General features: G+C 43.5%; 1 protein-coding gene across 2 annotated transcripts in view; it reads left to right on the top strand.

Moving 5' to 3' along the window:
- The window catches only part of LOC140361615 (retinoic acid receptor beta-like), a 147040-nt gene that overhangs the window by 103283 nt on the left and 24340 nt on the right, over nt 1–19417 (top strand). For both annotated transcript variants that reach the window (XM_072447346.1, XM_072447347.1), the window contains exon 4: nt 16321–16481. In XM_072447346.1, the coding sequence (XP_072303447.1) occupies nt 16321–16481 (161 nt within the window). The remainder of the gene's footprint in view (nt 1–16320; nt 16482–19417) is intronic.

The following is a 19417-nucleotide window of genomic DNA, read 5'->3' as shown; positions in this document are numbered from 1 at the left end:
CTGCTTTAGACCTGCTTTAGACCTGCTTTAGTCCTGCTTTAGTCCTGCTTTAGTCCTGCTTTAGACCTGCTTTAGTCCTGCTTTAGACCTGCTTTAGACCTGCTTTAGTCCTGCTTTAGTCCTGCTTTAGTCCTGCTTTAGTCCTGCTTTAGTCCTGCTTTAGACCTGCTTTAGACCTGCTTTAGACCTGCTTTAGTCCTGCTTTGGTCCTGCTTTAGTCCTGCTTTAGACCTGCTTTAGTCCTGCTTTAGACCTGCTTTAGACCTGCTTTAGTCCTGCTTTAGACCTGCTTTAGACCTGCTTTAGACCTGCTTTAGACCTGCTTTAGACCTGCTGTAGACCTGCTTTAGTCCTGCTTTAGTCCTGCTTTAGTCCTGCTTTAGACCTGCTTTAGACCTGCTTTAGTCCTGCTTTAGTCCTGCTTTAGACCTGCTTTAGTCCTGCTTTAGTCCTGCTTTAGACCTGCTTTAGTCCTGCTTTAGACCTGCTTTAGTCCTGCTTTAGACCTGCTTTAGACCTGCTTTAGTCCTGCTTTAGTCCTGCTTTAGACCTGCTTTAGTCCTGCTTTAGTCCTGCTTTAGACCTGCTTTAGTCCTGCTTTAGTCCTGCTTTAGACCTGCTTTAGTCCTGCTTTAGTCCTGCTTTAGACCTGCTTTAGACCTGCTTTAGTCCTGCTTTAGTCCTGCTTTAGACCTGCTTTAGTCCTGCTTTAGTCCTGCTTTAGACCTGCTTTAGTCCTGCTTTAGACCTGCTTTAGTCCTGCTTTAGACCTGCTTTAGACCTGCTTTAGTCCTGCTTTAGTCCTGCTTTAGACCTGCTTTAGTCCTGCTTTAGTCCTGCTTTAGACCTGCTTTAGTCCTGCTTTAGTCCTGCTTTAGACCTGCTTTAGACCTGCTTTAGTCCTGATTTTGTCCTGCTTTAGTCCTGCTTTAGTCCTGCTTTAGTCCTGCTTTAGTCCTGCTTTAGACCTGCTTTAGACCTGCTTTAGACCTGCTTTAGACCTGCTTTAGACCTGCTATAGACCTGCTATAGACCTGCTTTAGACCTGCTTTATTCCTGCTTTAGACCTGCTTTAGACCTGCTTTAGACCTGCTTTTGTCCTGCTTTTGTCCTGCTTTAGTTCTGCTTTAGTCCTGCTTTAGTCCTGCTTTAGTCCTGCTTTAGTCCTGCTTTTGTCCTGCTTTTGTCCTGCTTTAGTTCTGCTTTAGTCCTGCTTTAGTCCTGCTTTAGTCCTGCTTTAGTCCTGCTTTAGTCCTGCTTTTGTCCTGCTCATTCAGCATCTAGTTATGTATTTGAGTTGTTTTGACTAGTTTAGATCTGTTCAATTTGTTGCTCTATTTTGTATCAAGTGTCAAGGACTGAGTCACTGTTGTGTTTTCCCTCAGAGAATATATTCCAAAAGCAGCAAAAGCTTTGTGTGAAAATAAGACCACTGCATGCTGTCTGCGGCTATTAATTCAACATTTTATGCCTGGTCAACCTGGAAATAGGAACTGAAAGTTGCGCTCTGATTGGCTCTGCTTGTGTGGTCCACCCCAGTTTCACTTCCTTGTCTGATAAAAGCTGCTTTAAAGCACAAGCCAGAAAACTGATGTGAATCTGAACGATGTGCCAAAGGGTTTAGGGTTAGGTCTGCAAACGAGGTATTTTAACAGTTATTACACTCGTAAACACTAAATGAACTATTACATTTCTTGCATTCAATAAAAGCTTAGGAAAATACTGTCTCTTAATACAATCTTTCATTTGGACTAATTTGCGCAGTAGGCTAATTTTCCCCAAATGCAAATAATTCCTTCTTCTCGATGTCGTCTTACCTGGTCCACGAGGTCCAGAAGATGATCAAGCATTTTCTTGCTTGGAATGACATTTTTTTACACAAACATCCCAAATACTTTCAAATTTAATGTCATTGTTATTATTGGAATGGCTCAATAAATGATTATGATGATTATTTTTGTTTTGATTTTGCAATGGCAGTTGTTTTTTTGTTTTTTTCAAACTCACACTCCAAGAGGCCATTATATGTCCTCTGCTTTACGTAGCGCCTACTTTACTACTTTACTACTTTACTTTACCATTGGCCCAATATATTAAACAGTAAAAAACGGTCAATGGTGTTACAACCAGAAACTTCCATACCTAATGTGATGCCTTTTCTTTGGAATATTGCTCCAATGTCCAGACAAAACTTACCCCCCTCACTTACAGGCGTAATGGACGATTTTTGGGCGCCAAATCTGAGTCTCATTTCCTCGTGGCGTGGACGGCCGATTAGTCCTGCCACGTATCACGCTCACCTGCAGAGCCTCGTTCACCTGCAGAGCCTCGTTCACCTGCAGAGCCTCGTTCACCTGCAGAGCCTCGTTCACCCGCAGAGCCTTGTTCACCTGCAGAGCCTCGTTCACCTGCAGAGCCTCGTTCACCCGCAGAGCCTCGTTCCCCTGCAGAGCCTCGTTCACCTGTAGAGCCTCGTTCACCTGCAGCCTCGTCGGCTCGTCCCCAGGAGAGCAGCACGTTTCCTCGTGTCTAAGCGCATGGATCTATCATCATATAGTTCCCTCAGTGTACGGGACAAAATTAAGACAGAGAAAGACAGTTCAAGCTCAGAAGAGACGGAAATCTACAGAGACGAGAGATGCGATGCGATCCGTTGTGCTAATAAACAAACGCACTTGTTGCCGCGAGGCTTTTCTCTGCTTCCGCACGGGGGTGAGTGCGCATGCGCATTGAAAACTATAATGAAGAGTTTTCTATTATTTCTATTTCTATTTCTATTGTTATATGTTTTCTATCCAGACTCCCAAATTCCAACCCCAACTGGCTGAAATGTCAAATGGCTGAAATAGAGAATCCCTGGGTAAAATGTGTGCTTACTATCTGGAAAGAGCTAATCTAACATAAAACTCTTTGAGAAAACTCTTAAAAAATCTTTAGATGGTTGGCATGTAATCAAACTTATGCACTAAACTGAAAAAAATAAAACCATGCCAACCTTTTAATGAATGCATATCGGTATGCGCCTGTACTGTAGCATGAGACGTATTTCTTACCCACATTGTTGAGATCAGCCATGATCAACACCCCTAAAGCACCTAAACGTTCCAAAATAATTAATTTGTTGCTTTTTTTTTAAATTTGATCAAATCTGGACCTAAAAGCATTCAATTTTCACAGATATGGACAATTCACACAAGGAAAACAGGCGATGTTCATGAAGTATTACAATTGACCTGAAGTCCATGGGTAAAACTGATCCCGTCCGAAGGGCTTTACCCGGACCCTCTCAGGCCACTCCCCCTCTCTGCACTGTCCACTCAGAGCTCATTATAAAGCCATGCATTGGCTCGGCCTGTGTCCGCTCTCGTGCCGCGGCTCATTTACTCAAAGGGGGGGCTGAGGGATGGTCCTCGCCGGGTGCCACTTGAATGTCTCCCTAAATCACATCACCCTCCCCCCCTTCACCAGACGCACAGTGTCAGCTGCAGACAAACAACATATAGACCCAGTTAACCCCCCTCCCCAGTCCTCATACCATCACATCACATGTCGTCGTGTCCCATCTCTTTGTTAGCCGCAGATTTAGTGCAAGAAAATCTGTACAATCCCGATTCTTTACCCTAAAGCGGGCGGATATGGGGAAAGTGTTGGATGGGGCATTGGAATTTAATTGATCGTGTTAATCATAATGTTTGGGTTGTATTGTGTGTAATGTAGTTACAGTTGGTTTGTTTTACATGTTGGGATAGAGGGTTATTTCCTTCGTTGACTTTGTTGTGTTTTACAATTTATAAGACATAAACGTAGGCCTAAGACCAGTGCTTCATTTGTAAATCGATAGTTTCAAGAACACTACGTGAACAGGCCAAAACAAGAACACAAAAAGCAACGCAAATGAATGTAATGTAACACAAATGTATAATAGGCTATATAATATATATATATTGTTTAATAAAGACTAAAGTATTAGTTGTTTTTAGCTTTAAAATGGTACAAACCTGTGTATAATAACAAGAAAAAACCAAACACAACAGAATTGGGGGACTGGAAACACTTAAAAAACATTCATGAGATTTTTACTTGCCTCTTAAACGTCATTAACGGGAGGGAAAATGTTTTTCACTGGAAACTAGAGAAAACACCGGACATAGAAAATGAAGCACCTTTTATGTTTTACTTTCCTCTCAGGGTTTCTTTTCGTTTTTTTCAAAGAGAATGGGTCAATAATAAAAAGAAAAAGGAAGAATATGATTAATGTGAAGTAAAAGGTCTAAATCATCAGATGGACAGTGACGTCATCGCTAAAAGCATGTTATGGATTGGCCCAGTTTTGCGGATATGGTTATGATGATGGCGAATGTACCATCAATCTAGACTCCATATAAAGCATAATGTCTTCTAAGAGTCCTTACAAATCCACATGCGGCTAAAAGCTATCAAAACATACAGTAAGTGCATTATTCTATTACTCAGAACATGTATTTTTAACACAGCTTTGACACTATTTTCACATGACGTACGGTAGCTCTACAGGGACAAAAGAGGGACTAAGTGGATGAAGTCAAATACAAAAATTCAATATTCTGCCCTTTTTTCAGAAGCTTTCACAAAAAATCATATAATGCTATTAATTTTATTGCAGAATTAGCTGATGCAAAATCAATGTCACAAGAATGTAATAATGATTGTATTCTATTTCCCAACGTTTCCTCCCTTACAGAGCATCGACGGAAATGGTTTGTTAGATATTAAAGAAGTTCTGTCGTTATTTTCATCATTGATATTGAATTAGCATTATTTTCTCCCAATGTGAAGCTCAAACATGTTGTGGGTTCTGGTTTATGAGGAGGTGGGATTGGCCTGGAGGGTTCATGTGACCTTTTCACATTTCATCGTACATAAAGTTGTGAACGAGCATGTGATTGTATGACACAAACAGCTGCTTATGTGAAGACACGTCCTGTATATCATGGTCAAGATCTTACAGCAGCAATACTTCAAGTTCAGTATCTTTTTATTTAACATTATGGTTGATTATTTACCTCCAGTCAAGTCAATTGATTTGATTTACTTGAATTGTGTCCATTACGATTTTATAAAAGTCCAAAATGATATCTCTCAGTATTTTTGTACAGATCGATGTCCGTCAGGTCACCCAGAGTTCAGATGGGCGTGGTTTACAGGTGCATTAGCCAATCAGGGACAAGCATGTCTCATTCGTTTCAAATCAATCATTTTGATGTGCGAGAAGTTTGATTTTGTTCTAAATGTTAGATGACTAATGAACTTCTGTGTCACATGGGGCACTGAAAGAAACTAACCTGATTGCACGGTTCTGTTTGAGTTTGGCTCACATCTCCACAGAGGGAGTGGTAACCAATGGTAACCAGACTCACTCTTCGTAATGCACTGCCACATGAACAGCTCACGTTGGCTGAATATTACGCATTTTTTTAAATAAAGAAAATCTAAATTGTACCTGAATTACACATTTTAATCATGAGGCCGATCTCAAAAATGTACTAAAAGACGTTTAGTTATTCCAAGTTTGTGGCTGCGCGTTAATAAAAAGGTTCTTTCTAAGCTGATTCTAACATGTGCTAGATTTGTTTTGCTTAGTCTGTCGCTTCAACATTAAAGTTACCGTCACTGGAAATATGGCAGTTTATCTCAGCGATCAAGGCAGCGTTTGGTGAGACATTTTTACTTTCTGTTTATATCTCCTTTTTGCCGTTATATTTTCACCAGAGTCAGTGTTCCTACTGATCCAGTCAATGAACCAGTGGAAACAATCCTAAGTATCTTCCCAAAGGCACAACTATAGTAGAAATAAAGCAGAAAACATATGGGACGACCTTTACCTTTATTTACACTCACTTGAAACAGAAGGTAGTATTTTTCACCTGTGTTTATGGCAGTCCTAGTTCTGAACATTGACATTTCATGTATTTTCTATCTTTTTTGCTTTCCTTGACCGTGACATCACAGTGTAAGGTCCACCCTGGTCCTCTGTGAGCCCGCCACCCTGTCCCGCCTCTTGTCCCGCCACCCTATCCCGCCTCCTGCCCCGCCTCCTGCCCCGCCCGCTCCCCTGACACTGTACACTGCGGGGTCAGATCAGGTCTCCAGCTCATCTTTCCATCTGCATTTTTAAACATCATCCGCGTTCACGCTGCCGATCACACGCACTTTCACTGCCCCAACTCTCACCGGACAAAAGGACAGGATCAGTGCATTCACAACAAGGTATTCACTGGTAATTTTACAGCTGTAGTTATAAATACATTCTTATTGTTGAAGATAATGAATTGGAATGAATACTATAATCCAGTCCATGTTTAGTCCTGACTCTGGCACCAGCAGGAGGCTGGTCCATGTTTAGTCCTGACTCCGGCACCAGCAGGAGGCCGGTCCATGTTTAGTCCTGACTCTGGCACCAGCAGGAGGCCGGTCCCTGAGGTCCTCAGAGTCCGAGATGGTTCATATGGCACTAACATGCCCAAGATGTACTTTGGTGCTAGGCCATGGAGAGACTTGTACACAAGCAGAGCTGCTTTAAAGTCTCTTCTCTGAGCCACAGGGGGCAGTGCAGAGACCTGAGAACAGGACTAATGTGATCGTACTTCCTGGTTCTAGTCAGGACCCAAGCAGCAGCGTTCTGGATGAACTGCAGCTGTTTTACAGCTCAGAATACAAAAACTGTTTTCCATGTCCCAGAATGGAACCAACTGCCAACTAAAGTAGTTCAAAGCCCGACTTTGGACAATTTTTAGAGTCGTCTGGTTTTACAGCTCGTTTGGAGAGGCCAGTGAGCGGCCGTTACAGTAGTCTAATCTACTGGAGACAAACACATGGATAAGTCTCTCCAAGTCTGGTTTTGACACTATATTTTGGATTTTGGCAATGTTTTTTAGATGGTAAAAAGCTGCTGATGTTATTGATTTTATGTGGCTGTTAAAGTTCAAGTCTGAGTCCATTATTACCCCCATATTTCTAACTTGGTTTGTAGGTTTTAGAGCGAGACTCTGGAGGTGACACTAACACTTTCTCTTTGTTTCTTTGGGCCAAAGACGATTATTTCAGTCTTGTCTGAGTTCAGCTGGAGAAAGTTGTTGAAGAAAGTTGTTTTGCATCCACAAACTGATCTGTTGGATGCAGTGACAGAGTGAATCCACTGGTCCATATTCACCTGCCGATATTGAAACATAGATCTGACTCGTCTGCATCATTGTGATAGGACACATTTTCGCTGCGTATCAACTGACCTAACGGCAGCATGTAGAGGTTGAACAGAAGGGGTTCCAGCACTGACCCTTGGGGCACTCCACAGGTCAGGGTCATGTGGTCTGAGACACAGTCACCAATTTCAACAAAGTACTTCCTGTCTTCCAGATAGGACCTTAACCAGTTTAGGGCAGTGCCACTGATGCCCACCCAGTCCTCTAGTCTCTGTAAGAGGATCCCATGATGGACAGTGTCAAAAACAGCACTCAGATCTAACAGAATTAAATTAAATTAAGAAGCTTTGCCCGTGTCAGTGTTCAGGCGGATGTCATTTGTCACTTTGACAGGAGCAGTCTCAGCAGTGATGAGGTCTAAAACATCAAATGAGTTGTTTATTAAGAGGAAATCCGTGAGCTGTTGGTAAACTGCTTTTTCAAGGACTTTTCAAGGACAAAATGGTAGATTAGAGATGGGCCGGTACTTACTCAGTACTGCGGCAACATTTCACAGATTTACACCTACATTTTAGCTTATTTGCCTCAGTCAGCCCCAAATGCATTTTTGCCAACTTCAACCCCGCCAATATGGAAATGTGACACCTCAGAACCTCTTAAAACTGCTGTGGTTTTAGCCAGAGTAAAAATATGAAAATGAACCTCATTAGCATGAATGTTAAATTGCCAAAACATAATATACCCATGCAAGATGTTTATCAATGAACCATGTTAATGTGCTTGTTCATGTTACGTGATACAATAAAGACAAATGACAAACATCATAATATGCAGTAACGGCTCCAAATAAGCACAGAAGACACGAATATAGCATTACAATAACATACAGCAAAGGGTTATGGTTAAACATTACTCACTCCTTTACTATCGCCAAGTGAATCTATTAACCATGTCAGGGTCAAAGGTCACCGTGGCTCAGGCCCTAATAGAAGCGTGTGTTGTGGAAGGTGCCCTTGTGTATGGGTCATGTTGGACACGGGCAGGTGGCACATAAGATATTCTTTTATTGTCCCACATGGGGAAATTTCATAATTTCATGTATCATGTAGGTCACACGTATGGAGTGATTACAGCGCATTACAGAGGACGCCAAGCCACTCTGCGCCACAACATGGACTCATCAGACGCACAATCCTGTGGACAGGGACTTTGGTCTGCTGTGATAAAAGGGACTGTGGACGGGGACTTTTGGTCTGCTTTAAGATTAAGTGAAATTCAGTGAGGTCAGCCCTGTTTCCTAGAACCTATGTTAGCAGAACCTTCAGGCGATGGAGGTACCCATGTTCCCCAGGTACATAGATTTATGTTTATTGTTATTTACAGCTGTTTATTTCCAAATGGGTGGAAGTGAGAGTTAGGATTAGGAAAAGGTAGAACTAGGCTAGGGTATGGTACATTTTTAAATGTGAGTAACTATCTTCCCCTGTAAATAGAAAATGAAGAACTTCTAAGAGGTTCTAGGGAACATAGTTACTGGGAAACATAGTTACTGGGGATCATATAGTTACTGGGGAACATATTGGTACTGGGAAACATATAGGTACTGGGGAACATATAGGTACTGGGGAACATAGTTACCTGGAGAAACAGTCTCAACACCATATGGAGGGTTCTTCATCTGCCTGGAAGAGCTGGTTCTCCTCCTGAGTGGTTCCTCTCCTCCTGAATGGTTCCTCTCCTCCTGAGTGGTTCCTCTCCTCCTGAGTGGTTCCTCTCCTCCTGAGTGGTTCCTCTCCTCCTGAGTAGTTCCTCTCCTCCTGAGTGGTTCCTCTCCTCCTGAGTGGCTCCTCTCCTCCTGAGTGGTTCCTCACCTCATTAGTGGCTCCAGCTCCACTGTCTATCTCGCGTCCTTCTGTCCGTCTGAGGGGGTCAGATCTCTCCTTCACTGTGGAACTCCTCCAGGTTTATACTTTTGCCCAAAGAGGTTTGGTAGTTTTTCCTGGCCGAGAAGGAGGAGCTTGAGACATTTGTCTAAGGACAGGGGACACTGGTTCTCACCTTTCAAGGAAACTGCAGTTGTTATTTCAGGCGTTATACAAACAAATTGAATTGAATCTATGGAGCACAGTTACCGGGGAACATGCAGAGAAACATATAGTTATAGAACATAGTTAAGGCTCATTTATGCTCTACGTTCCAGATGCATACGTATACACATAGAGGCTTCTTCTCTGTGTTGTGTTGTTTGCCATTTGCCTGTATGTGATCTAGCTTATGGATGCGAAGCAACAGAGCTGTACATGTGCTGACCACTGGGGGCAGCAGCGGACACAGTAATACAGCAGTACAACATTTTAAACAGTGACTAGAAAAATTGTCAAATAAACAACTTCTCTCAGCTAATTTTCTTGCAACTTTTCCAGCTAATTTTGGTCTAAAAATGTGTTTTTCTTGGGCCAATTCTCTAATTGACTTTGAGCACCCTCTGGTGGCCATTTAACAGAACACAGACCTGACATTAGAAACGATTGGAAGTATTATTCAAGGTATAATGACGCTAGGACGTTTATATATGAAAATGGAGCATACATTAACCTTTAGTGGGGAACATAAGTACGCACTCAAATTCTATGTGTGTTGGCTTTATATAGATAGAATAAAAAACATATAGCGTGGAAGACTATATAAGTCATTTGATCAGCTGCAGTTCACCGTCCTGATGTTTTGGGAAATATGTCCAATATTTCCTGTATTCTGGTGCTTTTTGGAGGTCTTTTCAACCAACCATCTATTGTATTACCAATTGGCGAAGTGCTCTGTAGTGACAGACAAACTGTTTGGAGCTACTTCATCAATGTACAACTGCCACCTGCGCCAAATAATAAATCAGATTAGCCTTGTCTCCATAGAAAAATGTGCTTTCTGGATATCATCTGCTGTGTGAATGGAGAGTTGCCCTTGAAGTTCATTATCAATTTGAACTTCCAGACGTACCATAAAGACGACATATCTACTTGAACTACACACCCACTTGGTTGAGAACATGAATGCGTTTGGACATGACCTTTGAATGTCTTTAACAGCATAAGCTTGACATGTGGAGGGAGCCTTGACCACCACAGTGCCCTCGCCCTCATATGCTCTGAGCCTTGACCACCACAGTGCCCTCGCCCTCATATGCTCTTAGCCTTGACCACCACAGTGCCCTCGCCCTCATGTGCTCTGAGCCTTGACCACCACAGTGCCCTCGCCCTCATATGCTCTGAGCCTTGACCACCACAGTGCCCTCGCCGTCATGTGCTCTGAGCCTTGACCACCACAGTGCCCTCGCCCTCATGTGCTCTGAGCCTTGACCGCCACAGTGCCCTCGCCCTCATGTGCTCTGAGCCTTGACCGCCACAGTGCCCTCGCCCTCATGTGCTCTGAGCCTTGACCACCACAGTGCCCTCGCCCTCATGTGCTCTGAGCCTTGACCACCACAGTGCCCTCGCCCTCATGTGCGCTGAGCCTTGACCACCACAGTGCCCTCGCCCTCATATGCTCTGAGCCTGGACCACCACAGTGCCCTCGCCGTCATGTGCCCTCGCCCTCATGTGCTCTGAGCCTTGACCACCACAGTGCCCTCGCCTTCATGTGCTCTGAGCCTTGACCACCACAGTGCCCTCACCCTCATATGCTCTGAGCCTTGACCACCACAGTGCCCTCGCCCTCATATGCTCTGAGCCTTGACCACCACAGTGCCCTCGCCCTCATGTGCTCTGAGCCTTGACCACCACAGTGCCCTCGCCCTCATGTGCTCTGAGCCTTGACCACCACAGTGCCCTCGCCCTCATGTGCTCTGAGCCTTGACCACCACAGTGCCCTCGCCCTCATATGCTCTGAGCCTTGACCACCACAGTGCCCTCGCCCTCATGTGCTCTGAGCCTTGACCGCCACAGTGCCCTCGCCCTCATGTGCTCTGAGCCTTGACCGCCACAGTGCCCTCGCCCTCATGTGCTCTGAGCCTTGACCACCACAGTGCCCTCGCCCTCATGTGCTCTGAGCCTTGACCGCCACAGTGCCCTCACCCTCATATGCTCTGAGCCTTGACCACCACAGTGCCCTCGCCCTCATATGCTCTGAGCCTTGACCACCACAGTGCCCTCGCCCTCATGTGCTCTGAGCCTTGACCACCACAGTGCCCTCGCCCTCATGTGCTCTGAGCCTTGACCACCCCAGTGCCCTCGCCCTCATGTGCTCTGAGCCTTGACCGCCACAGTGCCCTCGCCCTCATGTGCTCTGAGCCTTGACCACCACAGTGCCCTCGCCCTCATATGCTCTGAGCCTGGACCACCACAGTGCCCTCGCCGTCATGTGCCCTCGCCCTCATGTGCTCTGAGCCTTGACCACCACAGTGCCCTCGCCCTCATATGCTCTGAGCCTTGACCACCACAGTGCCCTCGCCTTCATGTGCTCTGAGCCTTGACCACCACAGTGCCCTCACCCTCATATGCTCTGAGCCTTGACCACCACAGTGCCCTCGCCTTCATGTGCTCTGAGCCTTGACCACCACAGTGCCCTCACCCTCATATGCTCTGAGCCTTGACCACCACAGTGCCCTCGCCCTCATGTGCTCTGAGCCTTGACCACCACAGTGCCCTCGCCCTCATATGCTCTGAGCCTGGACCACCACAGTGCCCTCGCCCTCATGTGCTCTGAGCCTTGACCACCACAGTGCCCTCGCCCTCATGTGCTCTGAGCCTTGACCACCACAGTGCCCTCGCCCTCATATGCTCTGAGCCTTGACCACCACAGTGCCCTCGCCCTCATGTGCTCTGAGCCTTGACCACCACAGTGCCCTCGCCCTCATGTGCTCTGAGCCTTGACCACCACAGTGCCCTCGCCCTCATATGCTCTGAGCCTTGACCACCACAGTGCCCTCGCCCTCATGTGCTCTGAGCCTTGACCACCACAGTGCCCTCGCCTTCATGTGCTCTGAGCCTTGACCACCACAGTGCCCTCGCCCTCATATGCTCTGAGCCTGGACCACCACAGTGCCCTCGCCCTCATATGCTCTGAGCCTTGACCACCACAGTGCCCTCGCCCTCATGTGCTCTGAGCCTGGACCACCACAGTGCCCTCGCCCTCATATGCTCTGAGCCTTGACCACCACAGTGCCCTCGCCTTCATGTGCTCTGAGCCTTGACCACCACAGTGCCCTCGCCCTCATGTGCTCTGAGCCTTGACCACCACAGTGCCCTCGCCCTCATATGCTCTGAGCCTGGACCACCACAGTGCCCTCGCCCTCATGTGCTCTGAGCCTTGGGCCGTCCAACACTGTGGTTCTCAAGTGTGACTCTTAACACCTTCTGTGAGTCGTCTCTTCTCTCTGTTCATCGCTGTTATTGCTTGACACAAAGATCCTATATCAAGAATGACTCTGGCTGGTACATTCAGACACGCTGGTCGTTCAGTATATGACTTGTTTTGTAGTTTATGTGGTGAAACAATTGTAATTCACAGTTTGTTGTCAGCAAGAGTTGTTTTATCTTAATCTTTATTTTTTAACCCTGTCCTAACATCGTTCCCTGCAACAAAACAAAAACAACCAAAAGATAGGAGTTGTTTTTAGCTTCATTCACACTTGTTTGATGAATCCTGTTTAGTAAGTCCTCGCTCTCTGGGCCTCAGAAACCACTGGGTTCCAAATAAGTTCATAAATCAAGGCTATTCAACTTGATTTTCAAGAGGGCAGGATTATTCAGTACAAATATCCAACACTATTTCAATAAATTCGTTTTTTTATTTTCCCCAAAAAATACTGTGAGAAATAACAACAAACAACAACATTTACCAATATTGCTTTGCAAAATTGTCCATCCAGAACTGAACCAGGATTAAACTAGGACTAGACTAGGAGCCACCAGTTCTGAACCAGGACTAACTCTGACCCAAGATAAAACCAGGTCTAAACTAGTGCTAACCCAGAATTTAAAACCACTTAACTAGGTTTTTCTTTTCTTTTTTTATATTTGGAAGATGGGTCGTGGACCGGATTAAATCACTTGAAAGCCCTGATTTGGCCCCCGGGCCTTATGTTGAATAGCCCTGCCATAAATCATCAGAAGACTCGCATTTCTGCCTCAAATCACATTCATTACAACTCTGTGCTTATTACTATGTCCAAGCAAGCTAGCTTTTGTTTATTTGGAGATGGAGTTCTAACACCAATCCTGATGAGAAGCACCTTTCAGTGTGCGTGTGCTTTCAGTACATATGTTAATGTAATTCTGTCATCCGGATGAGAAGATGCAGCTAAAAGAGCTGATTAAAATTAAATAAGTAATCTATATTAAATTGATTAAATACAAGTATAAATAAATGTTTCTGCTATTATGAGGGTCATTTTAGAAATCATTTCTCATTTGTTTAATTTGCAAACTTCAACTAATACATCCAAAGCACATTTGAACAAATTTGTCTTGGATTAACATAATATTGTCTTAATATTGTAGAATAGAGTTTAATCGAATATAATATTATAGAATTTTATATATTTTCCTCTGCTGGAATATTGTCTTGGACACGGTGTAACATTTGCCACCGTTTTCAGAGTGCCAAAAATGTGCAGCTAATTCCTCCACTTAAAAGTACTGAAGACCCCCACATGCCGTCTTATTCTCATTATTAAACATTTTATCGTTTCAAACTTCACTTCACTATATGAGGCGTCGGATGCTGTGGGGTGAGAGCTGATTGGCTGTGCTTCACTTTTGTGTCAATGGACAAATCGATGCTTGTCAATATTAGTGACGTGCCAAGAGAGCTAAGAATGCAATGGAGAGGTTTAAATACCGACTTCCTTATTTCACTGATTGAAAATGAGTTCCTCCAGCTTGAATTATTCACACATGCTGTTTTTATGAGCTTACGTTATACAAGATGTTTTTGTTTGTTTGTTTTTTAGCTGGAAAAGACAACCTTGACTCGAGGATTACCGGAATGAAACCAAGTAAATAACACTCAAGATATATTGATTTTTTAGACACGGCGCACTTTTTTATTCAAAGCAGTTTTGCAGAAATATCTTTCCTCCAAAGAGTAAAAGAACCAATCAATTCTGATTTGTCTGTGTCAGTCAATCTGCATTCTATCACTCTCATTCACTGTCCATGAAAACAACGACACTGCACTTACACGTTTTATCCACATTTTATCAAGATGTTTTTTCTGGCTCAGACGTTTGCTCAGAAATACTTTAAAATGGCCAATTATGACATTAACGAATTAACAAAACATTAACTCAAATAGTAATTACATGGCACAATGCGCATAATCAATGTTTCATAATATTCTGCGATACATTACAATTTTTAACAATATTTCTTTGTTAAATTATAACCTGCTCAAACTATATATCAAGTACAACCATTTTAATCATCAAAACAGTGAATATGTCAAATATATGTTTTTTTTCTTTCTTTAAACAAGCAATACAAACTGTTTTTTTTAACTAAGAATAATTGCATTTGTTTTGTGGAACACAGATAAGTCATGTTTATGGAATTTCACATTTAAATCTTACATACTGCTTTTTGCTGGGTGAACAGACCCTCACAGTAGTTTGCAAACTGAATCACAGCTTAACTCTGAAAAATAATTGCACATCCCAACGACACACAAGTTTTCCGCCTCCACATTTCCCTTCAGCACAAGTAGGCCACGATCCGCACGATTCGCACACACGTACAATGCCCATTTGCCGCTTTCCAACCTTGTCCGTGGAACACAAAGCCGGGGCTAAAGTAGGCCAGAGGATGTGACCGTGCCGCGCTTTCTTTGGGTGTCAGGAGGGTTCACGGAGGCCTCCAAAGCCCGGGATCCTTCTAAGCGACTGCATACATGTGATATAATGCGGCAGTGGCCTGGTTAACTGCAGTGTGAGTGGAGTCATGAAGCTGGTGCATGTGCGGAGCCCCCGCTGCGACGCTTCAAAGGGAAAACTAATAGAGGAAAGCTCCATATATAGAGGAGATAAGATTTGAAGTTCGAACAAAGTGGCACGTTCCTCAAGGTTCTGTTGTTTTCCATGGACTGTATATGGAGCTATAAGGGGCGGAAAATGGTGAGATACTTAGATGAAGTTTCATTAGGATTTGGAATATAGTGAGGACAATGTACTTAAAGTAGACGTATTCTCAATCGTATTATGAGTGATACGTGCATGTTTGAGTAATCTATATGAAGTACATGCATTGATTGGAATATTATCACTGTGTAATTATTTATTTTTGTGTCTTGAATTTGCTCAGTTACATGTGTTTTTATTGGAGGGAAACCTAATTGGAGGCACACGCTCTGTTACTCACGTTAGAGTTTAATCTGAGCTTTGTTTTAACACAAACTGACGCAAGTGGAACTACAGGGGAGCTGATTTGGGCTGTTAAACAAATCCTTTTCAAATAACATTACAGTCACAAGCAAGCGTTACCCAGCTGTACCGTCAAAAGCTGTTGCTCGACTTCCACACCAGACGTCAGCCGCTGTGGAGACGGACAAACGGCTGATTTGTCCATTTATCTTAAACATTTGAGCTCTTTGACATTATTGGTGACATCAAAAGAGATAAAAATGTGAATGCAAACAACTTCTCATCTCGAAAAGTCAAGCCCCTGAGGCCAACATGAGCAGTTAAATCAATCTGTGGGAAGCTGTGTGATAAATTGTTTCAAAAAGATATTTGCCCACTAGTTTGAGCTCCGTGACTGGAATAGGAAAGTATTAACCTTTTTTTAACCAGGTAAATAAAATTAAAATCGAGACTGAGATGGAAACCTCTTTTTCACGAGTGACCTGGGGCAGAGTGCACTTGCAGCACCCAATGATAAAAACATTTACACATTTAAACATGAAATTCAAACATTTATTCTCAGTATTCTTGCTCTTTATTTTTTAAAGTGTGCAGTTGTGTTGTTGGGCAAGACACTGCCCCCTCCTGGCCTGAGTACATTGAAACGTGCGTGAATGGGCTTGTGGTGGTTTTATTTAGCAATTTACCATATTTTTTTCGTCTTAAATAAAGGCTAAAAGTTTCCTGTTGGTTTTGTCCCATGTTTGGAATCACCACCGCCCTGTCTCACCCTCGTCCTCTGTCCTGTTTCAGCTGTGAGGAACGACCGCAACAAGAAGAAGAAGGAGAGCCCCAAAGCAGAGCTGGGGGAGAGCTACGAGCTGAGCGCAGAGCTGGAGAACATCATCGAGAAGATCCGCAAAGCCCACCAAGAAACCTTCCCCTCCCTGTGCCAGCTGGGCAAGTACACCACGGTAAGAGCCAGCTGCACCCTGCTGGCGAGCGGGACGAGCAGGTGTCCCCTTTGGTGTCGCCGAGGTCTTTTCGAGACCCATTTCAAGTATGATTCTGTCACGCTGTTTTCACACGCTGGAATGACAAATAAATGTTGGTTGGGTTTGGTCTCCTGTGGGATGTGATAACTGTGATCTAGTCCAGGGGAATCATTTATAAAGCTGTCTGGAAACAAACAAAAGTGTCAAGAGATGACGCTTGTGGAGAGGAGCCGAGAGTCATCAGCAAATACAAAATAATTTCAATCATATTTCATCATCATTTAGCAGATGTTGGTCTAGACATGGAAGAGAGGAAAGGGCTGTTTACTCCACTCATTATTCTGAACAACGCAGGGCATATTTGAAGCCGTGTGCTCTTCCTCAATGATCGTTTACAGTCTGTGACTCAAAGCAGAGAGGCTCCGGAATCTGTACATGGATTTATGAAACAACTATTGGAGCTGAGAGAAAAAGCCTCCTTCAGACGGAGCACATGAGCGAGGTTTCGGTTTAATGAATCTCGGAAAAAATTTACTCTTTTCTTTACGCACCAGAGTAGAGTATAGACTGGCCCCAAACGATCCAGCCTGAACCAAGCCTCTGCACGATACCGTCCAAACCTGTCCCACCCAGAACCTTCCTATTTTAAAACGGACCTTTCTAAATAAATGAAAGTTTTACGCCGCTGAAGTGACATGTCAAGAGCAACCGAAACACGGCTAATCCCTCTATAGCATCTTTATTCAGGAATCAAAGGCGGCCTTAAGCTGTCAGTTAGCCGTTAGCTGTTAGCCACTGGAGTGTAACGTTTGCCGCTCTGTGTCACTTTGAAGGCTTTATTACCCCTCTGCCCCTGTCCCTCAGACTAACAGCCCATGGACGTTCACAGGGCCATGGCAGGGAGACGCTTGGGACCTTGGAGCAGATTTGCCTGGACCCTGTTCGCGCTCATCCCACTCACACATCCCAGCGGGGCCCCTCACTGCTCAATGTGAAAGTCAATGTCATTCAAATGTCAAAAATGAATGTTGTATTCATAATTTGAAGGGGACAGCAATGACGTCAGTGAAATTATATTCTGAGTTGAGATTTCTCTTTTACCCTGTTGAGAAGGTACAGGTTTGATACCAGCTTGTCGAGCTCATTTAGTCAGATGCTTTGCAATTATTTGACCAGTGATTTATTTACTGTAATACTGTATATACGTAAGTTATACAGTTCCTAACAAAATGCTTACAACTGTTTGGGAAAGAACTGTTCACACTTTACACTCACATTACTGACGATCTGCAGAAACTGTGATCAGGCTTTGTTTGTGTGAGTGAACAGCTCAGAACTGCAGCTCTCTTATTGGTTCTCAGTCCAAATCTTAGCCGTATAATTGGTTCACGGCCATAGAGAAAAAGGAATTCTTCTTATAAGTAGAATTCCCTCCATGGAGACTTCTTGCCCATCACCTGAAAACTCTTACTCCTTTAGTGCTTTGAGTCATCACACTCATTGACCTCTAGAGAGCATGGCTCCCTGTCTATATCCCATTCAACTGCCATTATTAATTAAACATATTTATCTCCATGGAAACATACCAGTTATGCCACCAGACAAAGATCAGATCTGTGGAGAGGCAACTCCACCACAGTAAAAATGCATGTCTCTCAATACAAATACCTTTTATTGAATGAAAGATATACATTTATAGCCGTATTGTGGAATATTCCAAGCAGTATAATCTCCATGGAGACAGACAAGTAGGGGACAGACTCCCCCCAGAAAAGCTTTCCTTAAATTATCAACATTTGGAATTTGATAAAGAACACATATTATACTAAACAGATATTTTTGAGCTTTTAACCATGTTATAACATTATTTTAAAAACAGAGCTGGAGCAGCATCTAGCTTCAATCACACTTGTTTGTTGAGTCCTGTTTAGTAAATCCTCTCCCTCTGAGCCACAGAAATCTTCGGCAGACTCGTTCTGAGCATTTCTGCTGTCAAAAAGCATTCATTACCTCTGCTTGCATGTCAGGGACAAGCTAGGTTTTAGCCAGTAGATGGGGCTCTAATTCAGTTCCTGACATGGAAAACGCCTGAGTGTTATGAAGTCATGTGTGATTTCTACAGACATTACTAAAGCACGAAACGCCAAAATAGATTCTCAAGCACATGTTTAAAGGCCAATAACAATATAAATAATGCATAGCTTGCCATATCAAATTAGAAGACACAACCCTAAAAGCCCCATGTGTCATGGTGGCCCGGCTGCAAATCTCCCATTTAACTGTCACAAATGAAATCCCACCATGCTCGTTTTTAGTGTATATTTGACAGTCTCTCTGCATCGCACTACGTTTATGACTTGATAACAACTGAAGTGATTGACACTTGGTTTGACAGATTTTTAAAGCATCATCGATGAATTACATATACATCACAAATGTGGAGTGGCCAATGATTGACGTCGCTGCTGCAGAACTTCTGTGGGGAATAGAGTCTCTTGATGGCTGTCAGTCATCTGAAATGTAATGTTTTTTCGGGGGAACTAATCCACAGAGAGTAGACGGAGAGGTAGAGGTAGAATCTGTCAGAATCTGACAGTGACAGGTAAAATGATAACTTTATATGCGGTAGCTGTATTATTTCTGTACCTCAGTCAACACAAAAAGTCCATTTATATTGCATGTTAGGGCATATATTTAATTAATGGTGTAGCGTGTTAAATAAAACACAAAAGGTAATTGGTTGAACAACACCAGTGCATACAGTGACCCATGTGGTTAACATTTACATGGACATGCAGTATATCAGTGGCGTGCAGTCAGCGCAATCAAGGCAAGCATTGATTGACCAATGAAATCTAAAATTATCTAAATCACCACAACTATATTTAAATTAGTCCAAATGACTATTCAAATAA

The sequence above is a fragment of the Eucyclogobius newberryi genome, unplaced genomic scaffold (genome assembly GCF_026437365.1).
Source record: "Eucyclogobius newberryi isolate DKJ021-1_F unplaced genomic scaffold, fEucNew1.0.hap1 SCAF_16, whole genome shotgun sequence".
Taxonomy (NCBI): domain Eukaryota; kingdom Metazoa; phylum Chordata; class Actinopteri; order Gobiiformes; family Gobiidae; genus Eucyclogobius; species Eucyclogobius newberryi.
The sequence above is the reverse complement of the archived record's forward strand: the minus strand, read 5'-3'. Positions and strand labels throughout refer to the sequence as shown.